We start from the raw sequence: 20,871 nt of genomic DNA on the forward strand, positions 1-20,871 counted from the left end.
CACTTTTGACATTGATTGGTTGGAAATATCGAACAAAGGCAAGATTCGCAACGTGACCGCAGCCACCGTGCTATCACTCAAAAATAGAATCGTGAGTGCGACTACCTTCCCTCGACTCCACATAATATGACACAAAGATCCGTATAAACTTTTGTCTCTCGATCGATTATCGCTTGAATCTTACACAAAAGATTTGGACTTCAATTATTCGATCGATGATGATTAATTAACAAGTGCATTAATTCAGGCACAAAGCGGTATATGTATAGTAATCGAATGAATTGCAGCCAATCACGAAATATCTGATCGGGCCTGTACTTTGGCACATGGTCAACAGAGTACGTATGTGTTGGAGGTTTTCCGTCTTGGATTCGACGGCAGTTCGGCTTCGGCGACAGGAGCGGCGACATCGAGAGCGACATCAAAATAAACAAGACGGGTTCCTCAGTGCGACGATGGAGAGAGAGAACGGTGAGCAGAACTTCGCATAAAATATGGTTGAATATTGTTAAAATCGGTTGCGCGAACGTTTCTATATGTATTTTGATCACTCGACTATTCATACTAAAAAAAAATCGTTAGAAATACACTAGCCCGGGTTCTGAACAATCTTTCAAAATTCTGAGAGATGACTTTTCAATTGAATTACGCGTTTCATTTTGTTTTCCAGAATTTGGAGATAATCGATTGATCTATCTAACTAATGCAAATTAGATACAGCCGTTATTCTTAATCAACTTTCAATATAAAATTTTTCTGATTTTTGGGGTCGCCCATGAAATAGTTTTCAAATCGCTCGAGCGTCTGTTTTCCATTGTAGTTTGATTACGTTATTACGAGCTTCGCTGAAGGATGTATTGCAAATGCACTCAATGCAGCTGCAGAAAAATTCGTAGGGATGATTTTACAATGATTCACTCAATTTCTTTTCTCAATGAGATACGGAGTGATTTATTGATTTTTTTCGTGGATACAAATAGAGTATAAATATAAGCGATTGTTATATCATGATTTCAATTGTACATGTGATATTTTTTTCTTTCTTTCTTGTAGATGACCATTGCGCGATGCAAGCAAATCAGGACATCAACGAGTCTCTCCAAAGATCAACTCCTCTCCATCCCGTTCCGGTAGAGATGGATCTGCAACACACGAGACGTACAACTCCTTTTTTTGCGGAGGTATGTTTCATTTAATTTATTCCTTTCAACAGTCCCTAGTACAATCCAACGTTCAAAGTCTGAGTATATAAATTGCAACCCCTTGGAAAATATTTTCAAAATCCTCCTCATAAAATCAGATCACCCAGCATTACCCAATAGACTTGGTAAATTCATACACCCCCATAATAAAATTCATCAGACACGCCAATAAGGCAAGACAATAATTTATTATCACATAACTTGGTACAATTTATTATAATTCAAACGTCTTATACTTATATGCTGATCATAAAATAAGTCATACATTAGGTAAGTTATGTAATCAGTTGACTAATTGTATATTTGTTATTTATGTTACAGGTCGCATATCTTCCAACGTCGGAGATGCTGTCGCCGCAGTTATGACCCCCTGGACTTACCCTGTTCATCAGGGGGAGTCCAGGGACCCGTCCCCTGGGACTGCGCGGCCTCCCACCGCCCCCGGGGTCCCAGGGGACCCAGTCCCCGAGGACTTGTCTCCGGGGATTCGGTATCCCCGCTGGAGGGGATGCCATATCCCGAGGGACATGTCCTCGGGACTGGTCTTCGGGGACGCAAGTTCCCCCAGGGACACGTCCCCGGAGATGCGGTATCCCCGCTGGAGGGGATGCCGTGTCTTTGGGGGCGTGGCCTTGGGGGAATAAGCGTCCTCGAAAATCCCGGGAAAAGGAGGCCTCAAGCGGACACTTTGTTTTTCGTTTCTCTAGAGAAATCAAGAAAACGAGTGACCGCTTGGGACCTCCTTTTCCCGGGATTTTCGAGGACGCTTATTCCCCCAAGGCCACGCCCCCAAAGACACGGCATCCCCTCCAGCGGGGATACCGCATCTCCGGGGACGTGTCCCTGGGGGAACTTGCGTCCCCGAAGACCAGTCCCGAGGACATGTCCCTCGGGATATGGCATCCCCTCCAGCGGGGATACCGAATCCCCGGAGACAAGTCCTCGGGGACTGGGTCCCCTGGGACCCCGGGGGCGGTGGGAGGCCGCGCAGTCCCAGGGGACGGGTCCCTGGACTCCCCCTGATGAACAGGGGAAGTCCAGGGGGTCATAACTGCGGCGACGGCATCTGAGAGTACCTGAAATATACAAAAAGTGCATTAATAATGACTTAATATAAGAATACATTATTACCAATATGATATTGTATGTCAATATTTAGTAAAATGTTATATTATATTATCTGTTAATATATTACTGCCAATGTGATGTTATAATATATTACATTGAATATATTTTCATAATATACCCTAACTTATATCATTCTGTTACTTATCTCCTACCTGTAAACGGATTGTGCGATACCATGTAACTCCTGCCCTGCGTGGTTGGAAGTTGAATAAGTACTGCGATGAACTAGGCACCGTGATGACTGATTGAAAGCCTGAAAAAATGTCATAAGAAATAAAATAAAATTGTAAACCTGAACCTAAGATATATGAATAAATTTTTTGACGATATAACAGCGGAGATCATTTCTAAACCTATGATAAATTCCCAAATCCTCCGGATAGACGAATTGTAGTGATTGAACGCGAGGACCACTATCCCGCACTTGAGAACATGATGATTGAATGAGTACTAATATGAGAGTTCATTGACGCGTAATTAATTAAACCTCATTGTTCTTAGTTTAACGACAAGGAATATTCTAAGCATACAGTTACGGCGCCAACTCTCTCTGTTCTGTATACGAGTGAATTTGGACATCAGATCCAGATTCCTGAGATTGAAAAATCTGAATAATCTTTCTCAACACAAAAAAACAGTAAGTCTATGGCCTAAGGTTTTTCTCAAAATTTGGGACGATATTCAATAATTTTTTACATAAAATTTCCTATGGTATCCTCATGTATTTTGATTTCAGGAATTCGAGTTTTTAATTTAAAATGATCTATCTTCAAAACTAACCGAGTTGTCGCCAATTTTTCGCTTCAAAATCGAAGATATCTCGATGGGATTTATTCCTAACTTAATTCAGTCGACGTATTCATATTCCTTGTGCAAAAATACGGAAGAAAAGTGTCCTGCAATTACTATCCCTATTCCAATTAATTATAATTAATAATTGTCATGATTACGATGCTTCTAAATTTGATTGCATTTTTTCGTGGCAAAATACTATGACCCTCATGCACCCCCAATCAAAAATACGAGGGATACAATTGTGAATGATCAAAGTTCTCAATCTTTTCCACCATCGAGTTCAAACGTTACTTAAAATCTATCAAAATTCTGTATTCCTACCTCAAATTCATTGAGACGAATCGCGGACCGATTGGGAGCATCGACGCATGCACATGATAATCACGATACAAAGACATTGCTCACCACTGCTTATGGAAGAATTTCCGAGTTACGGAATACACGAAATTTCCAATGATATAGGTCTTTCTGTAGATCAAACTGAACACTACTTCCCGAGTTATTAATCAATAAAAAGTGGTAACCGGACTCAACATATAAAAGATTCGTATGATTTTAGTGAAGCAATAGTCAAGTAAATTTTGTGAGGAAGATTGCTCACCGGTCGCTCTCTCCATCGTCACTCTGAGGAAACTACGTTGCTACTGACGTCGCTCCCGGTGTCGCCGCTCCTGTCGCCGAAGCCGAACTGCCGTCTCATCCAAGACGGAAGACATGCGACACGAATGTACTCTGTTAACCATATGTATACCAAATTACACGCCCCCGATCTGATGTTTCGTGATTGGCTGCAATTCATTCGATTACTATACATATGCCGCTTTGTTTCTGAATTAATGTACTCGTTGATTAATTATCATCAATCGAATGATTGACGTCCGAATCGCTTGTATAAGATTTGAGTGATGATCAATTGAAATGGTGAGAAAAGCAGAAAAACGAAAAAGAGAGAACTCCGATCAGTTTACTGATCTCTATGCCATGTTATACGCAAATGAATTAAATGATGAAAACTCTCATCGGTCGAAGATTTCCCCTCCTCCACGAATCGTATAATATGTCTGAGGCCATAGGCTTGGCGTTTTTTCGAGGCGAAAGGTAAAGTCATCGATTTGATTGTTTCGGAACGCTTTTTATACGTATGGACTGTGTAACGAACACGAAGACGTCGTTCAAATTAGGCTACAGTAATAAAGCCAGTAGAGATATCCTTGATTTTTTACGATTATTTTCATTCTGAGCTGAACTTACTCAAGGAAAGAAATTCGACTTCTTTTGTTACAGGGGTATGCCAGCTAATTTCATGTGGTTTGGTTTCAGAAACACGAAGCAATTGACTATAAATTAGGCTGATAATGAGATTAGAACTATTCAGGATATCTCAATTTTTTCGTTGCGAAAAAACTATTGCTGGTAACGAACTGCCCGTTTTGATACGAAGATATGATCCAAATATTAATAATTTCAAAACAAAAAAGTTGTTTCAACTGTCGTGAGCTCAAAAATGAACGGTCAAATTGTCAGCCACCCTTTCTTAATGTACAATAACGCAACACAGGGGAAGAGAAAATTTATAAGGATTTTTTTTTTTTTTTTTTTTTGTACACTTAGTGCCTCTGATTCTGCAGCATAAGCCTATGCTTCGGTATAGAGCACAAGGGACAGAATTGAACTCGTTGGGTATACTTTGATCCATTTAACTACCGCGATTTTACATATTTACTTCCTTAAACGGTTATATACAAATTCGCGGATATACCACCGCAAAGGGATGCCGCCAATTCGGTGGATCAAAGGGGTAATTGATGAGGTGTGAACAAGATCTTTATCAGGGGCAGACAGCTCCTCCGACACCTGCTGACAATGGCAGTCCAAAAAAAAATAGGGAAAGGAATTTCACACCTCATCGTCTATTTAAAAGCTATAAATAATGTTTACATTGCGGCACGTGCCGGCTGTCCATGTGCCTGATGCACATGTAAACAAAGGGTACAGGAAAATGCGACGCAGATTCCCCTTTGGGTCGCTGAGCCGGAGCTCGCTGCCGACTGACGCCGGGAGCGCATTTGCCCAATAAAATAATCATACTTCGTTTGGTGCGAGAAACCTTGGCCAGGCGCGAGGCGGTGCGCCGCGAAGCGGTAGGAATACGAACAAAATCGAGAGCGCTCGAGCGCAGCGCGCGCAAATATAAAATCTCGAGCTACGTAACCTGCCATCACCTATTTCGCAATGTCTCGGGAACAAATGATCGGAATCGTTTAGCTTGTAAATTTTTACCTTCGGCGTTAATTAGTGGTTTGAGCATAATTTATGTCCCACAGAATTAGGCGACTGATCTGCAGTCGGCATGAGAGGTGGCTCGTCCCCGTTGCTAGTAATATTGCAGGCCTGCTGATGGGAAAAAAATGGACCAACTCTGCAGATATACTTCTCTGGCAATGTGAGGATCGGGTCCGATAGGCTCCATCTTTGATTACGAGCTAAGTTTTGATGAATTCATTGCAAATCTTCATCTTTTTGGCCGTGAGACGTCGATCGCAAGAAAAAAAAAAAATGATGTCACTCAATTGTGTGTATATATATAGATATATATTTTTTTTTGTTACCAATTAATGATTTATACATACAATTACACCTAAAGCGGTCTATTAAGTCGATCGGTCAGATTCTTCATTAGCAATACTCCAATGTGTATAATGATAGTTAAATGGTATGATGCACCAAATGTTCACACGCAATATAGTGATGATAACTATAATTATAGTAATGATAATTATATTGTTGATATAGTAGTATGCAGTAATAATAACGATAACTACAATTAATATAATAATTATAATGACGTTGATATACTAATAATAATAACATCATCGTCGTAATGACAATGATGTAGTTGCCTACGCATATGTTCCATTGGTCGATAATATTATAAAACTAACAATAAATAATACAAAAACGTATATATATCTATATAAAAAACTGTAAATGCGTTACATAATAATCATTATTGGTATAATTATTGTACATATTATACCTATAATAGCCTAAAATATGTATAGCAAAATTTACAAATAAAATACATTTTAGGGCAGGTATTAAGAGAATGTATCCTAATCTTGCCGTGAGATATTCTCAGTTGTGTTAATCTTGATTGTTACCTTGTTGCTTAAAACTGCTGCTAATTTCTCGACGTTATTTTGCGTCAAAATTGCTGGATTTTCAGTTGCCTGTGGAATACCTCTTGTCGGAGACACCGCGTTGCCAGTTACCGTTTTATTTGTAGCAACGTTGTTATCCTACAATCGTGAAAAAAAAAAAATATATATATACATTAAAACATTGTATCTTCTTCATGTCATTACTATAATTACTGTCGTTATTTTTAGTTCTTTCTTTGCATATCTCGGAAGCCACTCGTAAAAGTACTCGTCTACAAATTAGTCCACGTTGTTGGCGTACGTCAGAAACTTTATCTATCGCTAATTTTAGTGGTAATATTTATCAGGTAAACACGAAAGGGTTCTCGCATCGAGTATTTAAAGCCCACTAATCAATTTTCGGTATATCAATCTAAATGATAATGAGGCTTAGCGCCGTTCATTCTACGGGAGATTTGTAGTATTTGATACAAGAAGAATTTGGCGTTGACTTACGGTATACACCTTACATCCGCTATCGTGCATGAAAATAATTGATGCGTCGAACCGTATAGAGTTGCGCGATATTCTTAACGCTCGAACAACGCGCGCTGTACAAGCTACTGATTTGTTTACCGTTTTATCAAATGGTAAGGTATACATACATTCGATCGTACGTTTCGTATCGAAGGTATAAAACATAGCTCGGTGACGATTTCAACTCCGCATTACACATATGAGAATTATTATTGTCAAAACTTTCACGACAAAATTCTCGTTATCTAGCATCTCATTGCGTAACGATTCCGTTAGATAAGAATGTGAGATTTCGACATGTTTTACCAATTGTGAACGGAAAAACAAGTTAATTAATTCGCTCGAGGATTACACGGTAGGTTAAACTAGAGGAAATAAAAGCCAGAGGTGAAATTTCGTTTATCGACTCAAGAAATTATGCGAGCTAATCATTGCGCTGTATAATAATGATCGCTAGCGGTGATTACCTCGTCAGTCTTTTTCTTCAAATTTGACCTCTGCAAAGTTGCCGCTAACTCGTTTTGAAGACGAGACGCGACCGGGACAGAAGAATCCCTGGCCTGATCGCCACCTCTGGCCGATGCAGGCGTCGTTGTTGTCGGTGCCGTTGACGTCGTCGTCGGCGATTGATTGCCTAGAAAATCTAATTTCGCTGGCGCCTTAGCCTCACCTGAGTAGGCGCCTATCCTTATCGCTATTTTTCCCTTCCCGGCGGCATTATTTACGGACGCCCCTGCATTCGTCCCGTTCGGGATGAGCGGAACGGTTGGCACCTGAACAGGTAGTGGTTTTTTCGCGTTTCCTCCCGCCGAACCAATCGGACTTCCGGTTCTTCCTGGAGCTGGTTCCTCCCGTGGGATCGAAGGAAAGTACGTAGATGGGGGTTTCGGCGGGGGAACACTCTGCGGTTCTTTTAATTTGAAGGATTCTATGCTCTGCATTTCGACCGCATCGTCGCTTGCCGTATTTGTTTTAGTTCTTGCTGCAGTTACACCCCTCGGCGGAGGCGGTGGAGGCGTCGGGGCTCCCGAAGTCTGACGTCGCTGCACAATACCGTTCGAAGCTCGAGTCGGTCGTTCCTGATTGATGAAATCAGAAATTGAGTAATCAATGAAAATTAATTGTTGAAGATTATGCGCTGTTCGGAATGATCAATATCACATTTATCACTCAGGGGGCCGGAGGTCGGTATCAATTAATTGGTATTCTAAACCACGCGAAATCATCGCGTTGATTCTTTTGCCTCGGTCAAGATAATTACAAGGTGTATAATTAGAAAAGTTACTGTAACGTGATAAATATTATGTGTAATCGCTCGTGTTACTACTTTTTGGAAAGTTTTGCTTTACCACACACGCGTACAAAATCGATTCTATGGTAGAAACTTATCAAACACATTCGGCGATATACCTGCGTTGTACGCATATACACCGTTTTGTGGATACAATTTTGTCGATAAACTCAATCCGTATCAGATATTTATTATTTACGGTCAGAGATAAAAAAAAATTTCAACTTGTTTCTTTTGCAAAAGTCGATCAATTGCAGCTTAACTTACGTTGTAGGGTGTAACCGTAACCAAAATAGGCGAAGATTTTTTCACCACCATTGAGTTGTTCATGATCTTTGTTCCGAGTAACACTTTTAACTTTGTCTTATCAGTCTGCAGACACCAGTCGCCAGTATCCACCAGCGTATTCATTTGTTTCAAAGCTGAATACTAATATTTGCACTACTTATCTACCTGTATGCACGCTTCGCTCTATATACCTTATTATCATAGTCGTATATACATCACATGTAACGCGCACTTGTTTTTCTTAGTAATAGATTAACAATTATCTCCCTTATAGCACGTACTCGTCTACAACCTTGTCCATGTTTGCATATGATTTTACTTGTATACCTGGCAAAGCTAATTCGATCGAATCAAAATGCCGTATCACAGAATTTTAATCGAATTTAGTCAACGTCGAATTATTAAACTCAACTCTTCACAATAACCGATTAATACATGAAATTTTCTGGTTCAGTCTTGAAATAGTTAAGAAAGGCGAATAAATAAATAAATATACAGAGTAATAACTAGGCTATAGATACGGCCAATGCCTGTTACGGTCGACGGCCGGTTGCCTTTATTTTATTTTTCTTTATCTTTCTTCTTCTTTTCTCGATTAATGGTCTATATTTTATTTACATTTTACCGTTTCGCCATTAATTCATCGAAGAAAAAAATGAAATTAGGAGCAAAAAAGGAGCCGAAAAAAAAAAAGAACTTCACGCTTCCTCGTGTCTGAGTATCATGAGACGCTACTACAAAGTATTATGCAATTTCTCCGGCAGGTCTGTACGCCATGGAATAATTGTCCATTATCTAACCGCGCGCGCGCGACAGAAAATATAAAATTATACCGCGTTACATATACCCAGCTGTACAGGGTGCAGAAATTATACGAGAATGTTCTTCTCTTTTAATAACACGTTTGAAAATATGAAAGAAGAAAAAAATCCCATGAAAGCGTTGGACCGTCAGATCAGTGAAACTGTATCTGAAATTTAAATTTAAAAAATAATAATTTGATAATTGCACGCCAAGCGTTTCGTCATCACCGTAATTCAAACTTTATCGTTAACGAACGTCGTGTAAAACTCGTTAGAATGTTAAACGAACGAATACACTTGCGCCAAAACGAAATGAACGAGGAAGAGAAGGATAAAAAAAAAGAAAACTATCGCACGCAAACTTTAATCGAATGATAAATAAACTAGTAAAAATGTTCCTTTCGATATTTTATTGCCGCGCCGAACAGATGATGTTTTATAGGTCTGTATATATACACATATATACATATATATCTATTAGTTTCACACAACAATTACGTTGATTGTTAAGAGCCGCGAGTCCGGTGTGTTACCTAAATGACTGAACACCGACGACTGGAGGTAATTCTGGTATTACCGTGTGCCTATAACAGCCAGCAACAGTAGAGTACGTAATACCTATATTTCCACCTACGTATAACACAATATTATCTTTCCGGTTGTTCTTGGTCTTGCGGTTTATTCGCGACTGATTGTCAGTGGACATATCGGACACGGACGCCACGAATAATCGGCTGCAAGTTGTGACGGTGCAACGTGCCGTTTCTCAAATTACTACGTACCTATACATAAACGTCGAGACAAGAAGAAGAAAAAAAAAAAAGGGATGCGGACGATTTTCGCGTCGGTGATTTCTTGAATCAGTTTTCGATTCGACAAATTTTGATAATATCACAAGATTCTCAGATTGTGAACGAGCTTTCCTCCCCTCTTCTCGGTGTAATGTATGTATACGTATAATGCATACATACGTGTAGAGCGGTTATCGGAAATTCTGAATAATATCGCGGTCGTTATATTTTGGAAAATTAAACCTGAAGTATGTATACACATGTCAAATTCATCAACGTGAGTGTGTGTAAGTTTTTAAATAACGATTTGACATTCTGAAATGTACGATAACGCGTATTATCGGTCGTTATCGTGAAATGAAATTGTATAATAATTTTCAAAAAAAAATCGTGCGTTTTTGAAATAAGCATATAAGTAGAAATACATTTTCGTATCCAAATGATCAGAATATTCTCTTATTTTTTTTTTTATTCAAAACTGAAGGAATGTTTGCAAAATAATTTTTAATTGACAAACTTATTGCGGTCGTAAAAAAAAAAAATTTTCATTAATTTTTACCCGAGAAATTTCGTTTCTCATGAGGACGTGCCGCAGCGTACACTTTGCGACTATATAATTCAATTCGAAATAAGCGGTTGTGGCGGTTGTAATAATTGTAAGCAAGACTACTTAATCTGTATCACTTGTTTGGCAAAACTGCACGTTGCAATGTTTCAGTTTATTGCGTGCGAAAAATCGGGCAAACAAATTGTCATTGTTGCCTCTTAGTCGAATCGTGTCTCTGGCATTTTTTTCATTCGTTTATTTTCTTTTTGCGTCAAAAATTGATGCGTAGTACCACGTTACTTATTGTCGGCTGGGGCAACTCGTTAAACCCGCCGTTAATCCGATAATTGAAATGAAGAAATTTTTACCCCACACTGGCGTCGCACAGATAAGCGAACAAAATGAATCAGAAAAAAATTGCGAACCGCATGTCGACAATCATGTGTGTCATCCAGATTGAAATCATTAAAACGGAACGGTCATTCCTAAATAGATGTGCATAGGTTTTTTTCTGACAGTCCAAATGATTTCAATTATCTCGTATCTTCGGTAAAAAATCGCGACGCGAAACCCACGTCGATTCAAGTTGCCATATCGGAGAGACTCCGCGAATCGCTTCGAAATGCAAATCGTAGCTTTGTTCAAAGTATGCAATTGGTTTGAAAGGCCAGACAAGTGAAGTAACCGGGCAAAAAAATGAAAGAAATCTTCGCGAAAAAATTATAAAAACCATGTCGTGTTTCGCATCGTATTGTGTACAATAAATGTGAATTCAGATAGCGAAAATAATTCGTGGAATTACCTAGGCGTTGAAGTGAATGTCACTGATATCGTTAATGGATCTATCGAAACGATAACGATCTAGCGAGTTATATCGTACATGGTATGACCTTTTTTAGCACGTTTACTTTAGAGCGCGACAATCGGCTCGTTATAAACTTCACTTTAAAGCGACAAACGATCCAGATAATCTGGCATAATTACCCTGAACGATAACAAACTGATTTTCGGAGCACGCGGTAGAACGAGGGGGGTGGGGGTGAAGATAAAGAATATCTGAATTAAATTTGAAGACGATTTCGAAGAAATAAAAATATGTACTAATATCGATTGCAATCATACATCAGATATTTACCTGCTCTGGCGTCTCGGCGGGTGGTACCGTCCCGTTGGCGGGAATTACCGGGGAATCCGCCGGAGCGTTGGGATCTCCGTTTCTTTTGCAGTTGAACATTCTTTGGTAAGCGCGTTTGAATTCCTCCATCAACTGCGAGAAGAGAATAAATATTTATGGAGTCTAGTCGTAGGCCCGGAGTCGAATTGACGTTAATTTTTGTCCGTTGGGTGGCCTTTATAGCCTGTCTAATTCCTACACAGGTGGTGGCAGGTGTTTCAGAACTCTGAATAATACGCTACGTTATGGTTTATTATCATCGTTAAACCGAACACTGCCCAATTTTCATTATTCATTCACAGTCGACTACCTTCCTGTATTATACAATATATTTAACACAAAACGGCTGACTCGACACCGTGATGTCCGGGAAACCATTTTTGATGCTATTAGCTTAGAATGTATTGCATACGCATAGGTATATTGACACAACGTTACTCATAACGATTTACACAAACGAATAGTCGCAGGGCATCACAGATATCGAAGTTTTTCTAACTCGCCAACTGCTACAGGGAAAACTAAGTCTACATCTCGAACATTCTCGGAATAACTTCCTCAAACGAACGAGTCGTCTGATGATATTCGACAATGTGAGATACAACGAATGACGTGAAAGGATTTTCCTGTTAGTCACGCATACCTTGTCGTGGGTGATCTTCTGCTCGTGAGCTGGTGAAGTTTTCGTCGGCTCTGCGATTCGTTGATTCCGTGCTTCTTGCGCTGTCGATTTATCCTGAGAAGCCCTCGCTTTCTGCAATTTCGACATCTCATTCACAATTTGTTACAGGGATTGTTTCTCCGGCTCAACGCCGTGATTCGATAATAAAATAATCGCAACAGTTCAAATCGACGAATACGTTTATTATTGGATACGATTATCCTGAATACCTCGAGAATTTTATGATTGAGAATCTTCAACTGCACTTATTTATGCTGACTGAAATATACGTATCCATTGATGGATAATCATACGCAACGAATATTATTACACCGAACTCTGGTTCGATCGGAACAAAAAACCAGTCTGATACTCTGCACGAATAGAAATGCCGCATCTTCAGCCAACGAGGATGTATCTGTTCGTTTTTATTCTTTACGCAACGAAGGTCAACTTCAGTCGCTGATCGTTACACAATTACTGTTATATACCTAAATCGAAAATTATAATTTTCATATCTCACATAGACGTGCGCATATCAATCAGTAGTGGTTTCTTTTTTTTTTTTCACGAAACTACGAGTATTCTCGCAATTTGGAATCAGAACTGTGCCAAAATGATTCGCTGCAATAACACATCCGTGAGATTGATGATCGTTGCGCAAGGTCGTACTCAAGATCATAATTAATTACCGATGCCGCGCACGCGATGCAAGTAAATTAACTCGATCTTTCAGTCCTGTCACTCACGTCGGTACGATCAATAAAAAAAATAACAATTAAAAAACATCCGAGACCGTTCAATTCGTTGGAAAAAAATGTTGGCAATCGGTATCAGGTGAAAATTTTGCAATATTCTTATCTGCGAGGAATTCGTACTGCAGAAATCAGCGTCTACTGGTTGCATATCGTTGCTGGAAATCGCGTTAATTTCCGGCAACGGAAACGATATCAAATTATTTAATCAATCAGCCGCTCTACCTGAGCTCTCCTCTGCAATTCCTGTGCAATCGCGGAACTAAGATCGATGTTAGCAGCCACGGCTGGTAAAGGTGGTGCAACAGGTGCCGGTGGAATGACATTAGAGTGTTCTTGATCGTCAAGAATTTTCCTCGTCGCAACGGAAACGTAGGAGGAGGAGGAGGACGCCGGTTCGCAGGTCGACGAGGAGGAAGAAGTGGATACGGAGTCCTTCCCGCATGATGATTCTAGGCTCGATTCAGTCTCGGTTGATCCTGTGCTTCCCATGGACATCGTACTTCCCATTTGGACTCCAACGGCGCTCATCGGTGGTTTTGAATCTGAAAGTTGACAAAAATTAATCGTTTTAATAATTGTAAAACAGATGACGGAAATCGCGTGAACCGATCGAATTATGAATTTCAGATGATTTATCAAACTCGTACCATTGAGTTTAAAAAGGCACGATAATTTTTATCAATCGGTAAATGGAGAGTGTCGGAATCAGATTACACACTTGTAGATCATATAATCCAATTTTGAAGTACTTGCGGCACGGATTGGCGGCAGAATTTTATCAAGGAACGATTTATTCTTATCGGAATCGAATGTGATTTCGAATACGCATACGATACTTACCGAAATATTGGCTTGCTGGCCATTTGCACGAGCCGGGCGGCGGCATACAGGGGGGCGGAGGAGGGCAAATGGCGTGATGTACTTCGACTGTTGTAATTGTTTTAGTTTCCGTTTCTTTTTGCTTTTGAATAAATTGCATCTCCGCCAGTCGGCCACCTTCTCGAAGGTCATCCTGAAGTGGCAGAAGAAAGACGCACGCGTCGATGTAATTCAACAATGGCGTACAATAGACACGGTGGGCGGATGATGAAAAAATGTAGAATGGCTCAGACGATAAGAAAAAAAAAAAAACAAATACAAAAAGTTAAATAAAAGAGTTTCAAAGCAATTGAACTGTTTTATATCCATTCAAATTATCCGCGTCATACGAAATCGCTCACGTCACGTCGTCGCATGCTTTGTAATTTATACATCTTTCTTTTATGACTCGAGTATCACGTTCTAATTTCGACAAATTCGCTTGCACCGAGTATCAGTTGAGCGGTAAAATTTTTATGTTTATCATTTTCAGAGAGTCGACTTGTGGGTACAATAAAATTCCAATATACGTACATGTTACAGCGTTTCAAACACTTTTACGAGAGCGTAACAAATGTAGTTTACCAAAATTTCGTTTAGTAACGCTCAACGAAATGTTTGACGAAAGGCGAAAAGTATATGTATGCAAATTAAATTCATGAATACACCAAATTTGTCTCGTATCGATACGGATAGCTCGTTCGGGCATCGCATGCACGTTGTACATACAACACGCGTTACCGAGTCTCTCGCGATGAAATTCACACGTTTTCCAAAAGTAAACTATCCAATATTCATGAGGCTATACCAGCATCCGGACGATGACGAGTTACCTACTTTTCACGTGTCCACACACTTTCCAGAATAACGATATACGCGTGAACGTTAGATCCCAAAAAAAAAAAACCATTCCATGGATCTTCCGAATTTCTAGTTACTGGAAACGAAAGAAGCCAATTTGTTCATCTCTACCTTCGGGTCTCGATATCCGTTGGCTACGGGGTCGTAAAGGGGGCTGCAAATCCCTCCGTTGTCCGTCAGATCCTGTCGTCCAGTCTCGATGTCACCGTCTGCCTCGAAATAATGCGACTCGTAACCACCTCGGGATACCGCAACCGGATCGTAAAGTGGTTCTTCGTCTTCATCTTCGCCCGGTCGGTACCCCGAGTGTGAACCTCTTCCTAGGTAAGGCGCAGGGTCACCCGGGCGTTGATTAACGTGGATAACCGTCGTGTTGTTTGGTTTCCGAGTCCACTCCACCATCTGAAGATAGACATTAAAGTATTTCTAACGTCCCGAAGCCACATTATGTGAATGTTTTTTTTTTTTTTTTTATAAATTGGGGAAAACAAATTAATCAATATGAATAACAAAACGAGATAATTTTAATGGTTTGGACAGATGTTGAGTGCGCGATCGAATCTTGGCACATTTTTCAGCAGCTCTAGAGAAAAAGAAGCTTTTGAGCCTAATCTTTTCTCTACGCCAATAATGATCTATGCCCTTTTGTCGAGAAACGCGCTTTCGACAAAAGGGCAAAAAAAAAAAACTGAGAAAAAGTGATAACGAGAAATATCAATCTTTATCTCGAGAGCATGATAAAAATCGAATAGATTACAATATTTAATGAATGTAATCATCCGTGTAAGAAAATCTCAGGGCGAGGAAAGAGAAAGTACAAGTTTACGATGGTGTAGTAGGTATATTTTGAAAAAATAACCTAGTGGCCTGTATCAAATTACTTTCTGTGGATAGGATTATATTAACAGCTGGTATTATCCGTCGGAATAGAATTCACTGTACGGTTTATTCGTGAACGTGAAAATATCCCGTGTAACGAACACATCCCAATGAGACGAAAAAATTAAATCATGTAGATGTTATAATTATCATGATGAATATATCCGCTGAGAACGTTTTAATTACTATCCGAATGTTTCAGCGCCAAAAATACGTTCCATATTCTCAATTTTTCACACATACCTGATCCATGTGCCTCCAAGAGCCCGAAGAGCTGCAGCTGTCCGTGGAAGAAGCTAGAGGACAGCAAGTCCTCTCGCTGTAAAATGAAAAGAACAAAAACATAATGATAAAAAATTTCAATTTCGATTTGACTTGAGTTATTCACTTTTTTCCGTTGTTGTCGTCAAAGTTAGATACGTTAGAAAATAAAAAAGTGATCTTTATCATTTTCGAAGCAATCTTCGTTTCGGCGATCAAGATTTTTTTTCTCTTTTTCCACTTCCGATGATTAGTATTTTTATTTATTTTTTTTAATCCAAGGTTGACCCCGCGAACATCTCAGCTATAGACGCTCTAAACGAGGTCAAGAATAATTTCGATTGATCCGTTTCAAATAACAAAAATCAAATTGCAGGTGCAGGTTTTTATGGTCATATACGTATTGAAATCTCAGTTATGGAGTCGTTTTTTTTTTTTTTTCTCTCATCTCTCTTTCCTTTTCTTTACTACAAATATTATAATAATCTCGTTGAAATTTTTAGCTCAGCTATTATACAGGAACGTGACTGTACTGGGCTTAAGGATAATTTCGAACACGAATGGCTTATGGCCTGAGGGCGCTTTCACATCGACCAGTTGCTCGTCAGCTATAAGATAGACCCGGGTGGGAGAACCTGCGGAGGACGTTGTGGTTCTTGAACTCTAAGGACCGTCAGACCCGACGAGGTAATTCAAATCGAAAAGTTCGGTGCCCTCAGCATATTTTCTACCGCTGCTTCTTGTCTACCAGTTTTAATCCTGAATGAACGAACAACGGCTCCGAAATCCCGAGCGACTCGCATGCGACTCCTTTCGAAAATATCGACTATTTTTCACCCGTTATATATGCATAGCAAATGTACGTACATAACTGATGCGATCGATATCTTTCGCTATTTATATTGTAGAGCGGAAATCCTAACCGTTTCATTTATTTCAAGGCCATTGCCGAATAACTAGTGGAGAAATTTTTCTCACACTTTATCGCACCTGTCCGATTCAATCGGAGAAACTAAACGACGTATAAATAAATGATATACGTGCGGCATGCATGCATGTGTATAGGTGATATTTAAAATTCAAAGCTAATATCGATATAAACACGAGTCGCAGCTGACACTCGATTGATTATTATTGGCTACATGTGTTTTTTGAACCGGGGGCAAGCGTCGGAATGAAAAATTCCAAACGGTTAGCCGTCCGAGAAAAACAACAACAAAAAAAAATAAGATAAAATAAAATAAAACGAACTCTGCTCAAGGTACCGTTCGACATATTTCATAACGATGCGTACAGTTTCTTCTTTCAACGGCAAAACACCGAAGGAAAATGTCCAACTATATTTAGAAGCCACGCGTCGCGTGCCTTTCATAAACTCGACTACATCCGCTTGACTAATTTCATTGCTAATTAGCGTTGAAATTCGTGCGCGGTGATAAATATCATCGGTAGGAAAAGGATTGGAATTATTCCTATTCGAGATATTAGCGACGCGCGCATGTACATTACGGCGTTGTGTTCATTTTATTTTAATCGCAGACGGTGAATAACCGCGAAATCAAACTTTCTTATTCACGCATCTAAGTGGTAATAAGTTGTTCCGAAACGTTGAACAGTTTTGAGGGGGTCTTCCCCGATCCTTACCCTTTGCCGTCTATGTCCGCCCACTGGACTTCTCTCGATCCGGTGGTTCTGGGGCGTTGTGGATTTCTCGCGTTGCAGAGTGCCTGATTTTGGGGGTAAACGTGACGACCGGGAACGGGTCCTTGTTGAGGAGGAGGAGGTGCCGGCAGAGGACTCGATTCCAAAAGGCTGGAATTACCGGAATCGTATCCGCTGGAACCGCGGAAAATCGTGTCTCCTGGATCCGGTGTGTAATACGTTGGCCGATTTACGACGAGGTCCAAAACTCCCGAACTTCGCATCACTTCGACGGCTTTTTCAAACGGCAATTCCGTGAGACGATGACCGTTGCATTTCACGATAACGTCGCCCGGGCGCAAGCCTGCCGCTCGTGCCGGTCCTCCCTCCCTTGTATTCTGTCCGATGAAAAACAAGGACGGAAAATTAAAGAAATCTCACAGAATTTCGGGAAACAAATTTTCATCGTCCGGTCGAATGTCTCGTTGAAATGATTAAATTATACTCCCCACGAGTCTCCTCTTTTGAAAAGGGGGGGTCTTTGTGTGAATCGGTTGGCATTTAAACTACGGAGTGTTTGAGGAGGGACTTTTTTTTTTATTTTCATTAAATTTTCTCTTCTCTTTTTTTTCGAGGCACTTTGCGCTACTTGTACATCTATACCTGTACTGTGAGTCCTGGGCTGGGACCTCTGCAAACACCGCAACCGAGACGCCCCTTAGATCCAACCAGAACTCGCACTCGGATTTCTGTACTCAACGGAAGGATGCTTGAACCGTTCTCACATTGTTGTTGAACCATGTGCCACGTGACAGGGTCGTTTGGATTGCTGTAGAGATGATGAAAAAAACAACTCATTTAGTACAACGAAGCACATTCGTACGGCCATTTTTTGGGTTGGGGTATTTTTTTTTTCTTTCTACTAAAGTCGAAAAATGTCGAGGGAAAAAAATTGGGCTTCTTTTCAAGAGCCTTCGATTCGCAACGATCCAATCCGGATCACTCGCTCTTATTTCTGGTACAGATCAAATATTATTTTTCTCAATAGTATGAGAAAAAAATTTCGGACTACCCTGATAAGTGATTACGTAAGTTGAGAGAATTTCCAAATCCTGTAGTCTGTCGTGTACCTCCACATAGAGCGCACAATGAGGAATTAGTTTTTACGGCGATTCTAGTTCACCGGAAGTTTAGTTAATTTATACCATATATAAATATGTTAAAGTACCTTACATTATGAGCCGGTAATTATCACCGTCTACAAACTAATATATACGCGAATCTCTAAAATCTGCAGCAGTGGATAATTCTCTCCAAATATAGGTTTATAATATGTTGCAATTCAAGGTATGATACACTTACTCTTTAACCGGTATCATCCCAACGCCTGAAAAATAGAAACAACGGCGATGAGTAGGTAGAAAGTGGAATAAAATTAATGTGTGATGTGATTTCCATTGTCAGTACTTATATTATAATGACAGATATTATACAGAAATAGTTGCGCATCTCCGTTGATTCGTTCTACTTAAGAAATGGATAGTCTTATTTTTCCGTGCGAAGATACCCGCGCTTCATAATATCTTCGTTGCGGAGACTTGCTTTATTTCTATTAAGGGTAAGCCGCACTTGCTGAGAAAATCTGAATAGTCGATGAGAAAAAAACAAAAAAAAAAAAAATTACAACATCGACCAAATCTGTTTAGAGCCTCGACGAGCATCGATTCGATGTTTTAATAATCTTAATATAGGTAAGAAATGATCGCAGCGTAAGAAAAAAAAAAAAAATGGCGAATAACTCACTTCGAATTTTCAACACGAGAACTTGCTGCGTCCTTGCCAAAAGAGCGACCTCCTGGTGTACGGCATCCTCGACCGGGTATCCATTCACCCGTATTATCTGGTCACCAACCTGCGATGATTTCAGAAAATACAACTCGTCATCGTCTACAAGTATATTACGTAACTACAAAACACAATTTCCGGTTAACAGGTTTGCCTTATACGTCTCAAAGAGCAGATGTGTATATAAGTATGCTGTTTAACGCCTATAATATATTATACGAGCTGGTAATGTGTAGTAATAACGCGTTAGGTAAGAAAAGTATTTTTTACAGGAATGATTCACTTTTTGCGAATCAAAGATTCGCGCTTCGAAATTGAGACTCGAGATTTCATGCGATACGATTCCTAACGATTCGAAGATTTTTGCAGAAAGGTTTCGAATGATTTCAGATACAATTTGACGGGATTTCGCGTACGTCAAATACTCGCGGAGATCCGATGGAAATTTTACGCGAGAGGAGGAGGTGATTTCGTACGAGATATCAGACGTGACATGGCATGCACGCGCGGATTTCAGGGGATTCGAACGTATCCGATAAATTTCCATGGAATTCGTGACGAGACCCTGGCGAACGTTATCAGATTTCACAGATTTCACCGAACCTGAATACCCGCGTTTTTTTTTATCGCGTCTAGAATCACACCGTACCTACTGTATAACGAAATCTGGTTCAAAAATATCTTTCATAAAACTAGAACGTTACCTTCCAGTCTCTACCGAAGGAAGAACTATTTCACTTACAATTGGGTTTTTTCACTTCCACTTATCGCGATTTGATTAACGATCGGACTGACCGAGAGACGAACTCGCGAGAGTAATTTTTTGGCGCGACGGAAACGGGGAGAAAGAAAAAAAACAAAAAATCAAATTTTTTACTCGCCCGGTACATCTGGACAGCGAAATAAAAGATCGGCGAACCCTAGGGTCAATAGCACCCGGAGCAACAGCCGACGTGAGTTTGGATGGTTTCCGAAACCAGCGTAATGGTTGTCCTGTGTGGTTCGGTTGCGTGCGTATGTAGATAGTATACAAAATATACGACTAGTAAATATATATTGCTCACCCTGAGGCCATTTCTCTGAGCTTCTCCGCCGGGCTGTACTTCGCTGACAAAGAAGCCAGCGGCATGTTCACGGCCTCCACGCAGCGAGAATCCGAACCCAGATGAACCCCGTTTTCTCAACCGGACGCTCCTTGTGACGCCAACTACTGCAACTCGCCCTCCGGAACCAGTTCCAGTTCCGGTTCCGCTGCTCGAAGTGCTCGCTGACCCGCTGCTGCCCCTGAAATCCGAATATTCGTCGCTGGAAATCATCGTCGAGAAGAATTTCGTCACGAATCGTCCGCGTCGTCGTCCACAATTGGGATATCAAAAGTCGCCCACCGCTCGTCTTTTCGTCCCTTCTTGCG

The 20,871-nt window shown here is 40.3% G+C and overlaps 2 protein-coding genes across 3 annotated transcripts in view; one reads left to right on the forward strand and one right to left on the reverse strand.

Moving 5' to 3' along the window:
• The window catches only part of LOC105690186 (probable phospholipid-transporting ATPase IA), a 59,084-nt gene extending 57,501 nt beyond the window's left edge, over window positions 1-1,583 (forward strand). Inside the window, exons 22-24 of the mRNA XM_048655466.1 lie at window positions 356-471; window positions 1,054-1,181; window positions 1,524-1,583. Of these exons, the coding sequence (XP_048511423.1) occupies window positions 356-471; window positions 1,054-1,181; window positions 1,524-1,568 (289 nt within the window). The 3' untranslated portion in view covers window positions 1,569-1,583. The remainder of the gene's footprint in view (window positions 1-355; window positions 472-1,053; window positions 1,182-1,523) is intronic.
• Window positions 1,584-5,698: 4,115 nt separating this feature from the next.
• LOC105690210 (mucin-5AC) overlaps window positions 5,699-20,871 on the reverse strand; it is a 35,591-nt gene continuing 20,418 nt past the window's right edge. For both annotated transcript variants that reach the window (XM_012407838.3, XM_048655484.1), the window contains exons 2-14: window positions 20,525-20,744; window positions 19,419-19,527; window positions 18,978-19,002; window positions 18,279-18,444; window positions 17,619-18,013; window positions 15,957-16,032; window positions 14,946-15,236; window positions 13,956-14,127; window positions 13,338-13,657; window positions 12,340-12,450; window positions 11,658-11,789; window positions 7,270-7,881; window positions 5,699-6,424 (exon numbers count right to left, since the gene is read on the reverse strand). In XM_012407838.3, the coding sequence (XP_012263261.2) occupies window positions 6,239-6,424; window positions 7,270-7,881; window positions 11,658-11,789; window positions 12,340-12,450; window positions 13,338-13,657; window positions 13,956-14,127; window positions 14,946-15,236; window positions 15,957-16,032; window positions 17,619-18,013; window positions 18,279-18,444; window positions 18,978-19,002; window positions 19,419-19,527; window positions 20,525-20,744 (2,815 nt within the window). In that variant the 3' untranslated portion in view covers window positions 5,699-6,238. The remainder of the gene's footprint in view (window positions 6,425-7,269; window positions 7,882-11,657; window positions 11,790-12,339; window positions 12,451-13,337; window positions 13,658-13,955; window positions 14,128-14,945; window positions 15,237-15,956; window positions 16,033-17,618; window positions 18,014-18,278; window positions 18,445-18,977; window positions 19,003-19,418; window positions 19,528-20,524; window positions 20,745-20,871) is intronic.

This window comes from Athalia rosae, chromosome 5, assembly GCF_917208135.1.
Source record: "Athalia rosae chromosome 5, iyAthRosa1.1, whole genome shotgun sequence".
In the NCBI taxonomy this organism is placed as follows: Eukaryota; Metazoa; Arthropoda; class Insecta; order Hymenoptera; family Athaliidae; genus Athalia; species Athalia rosae.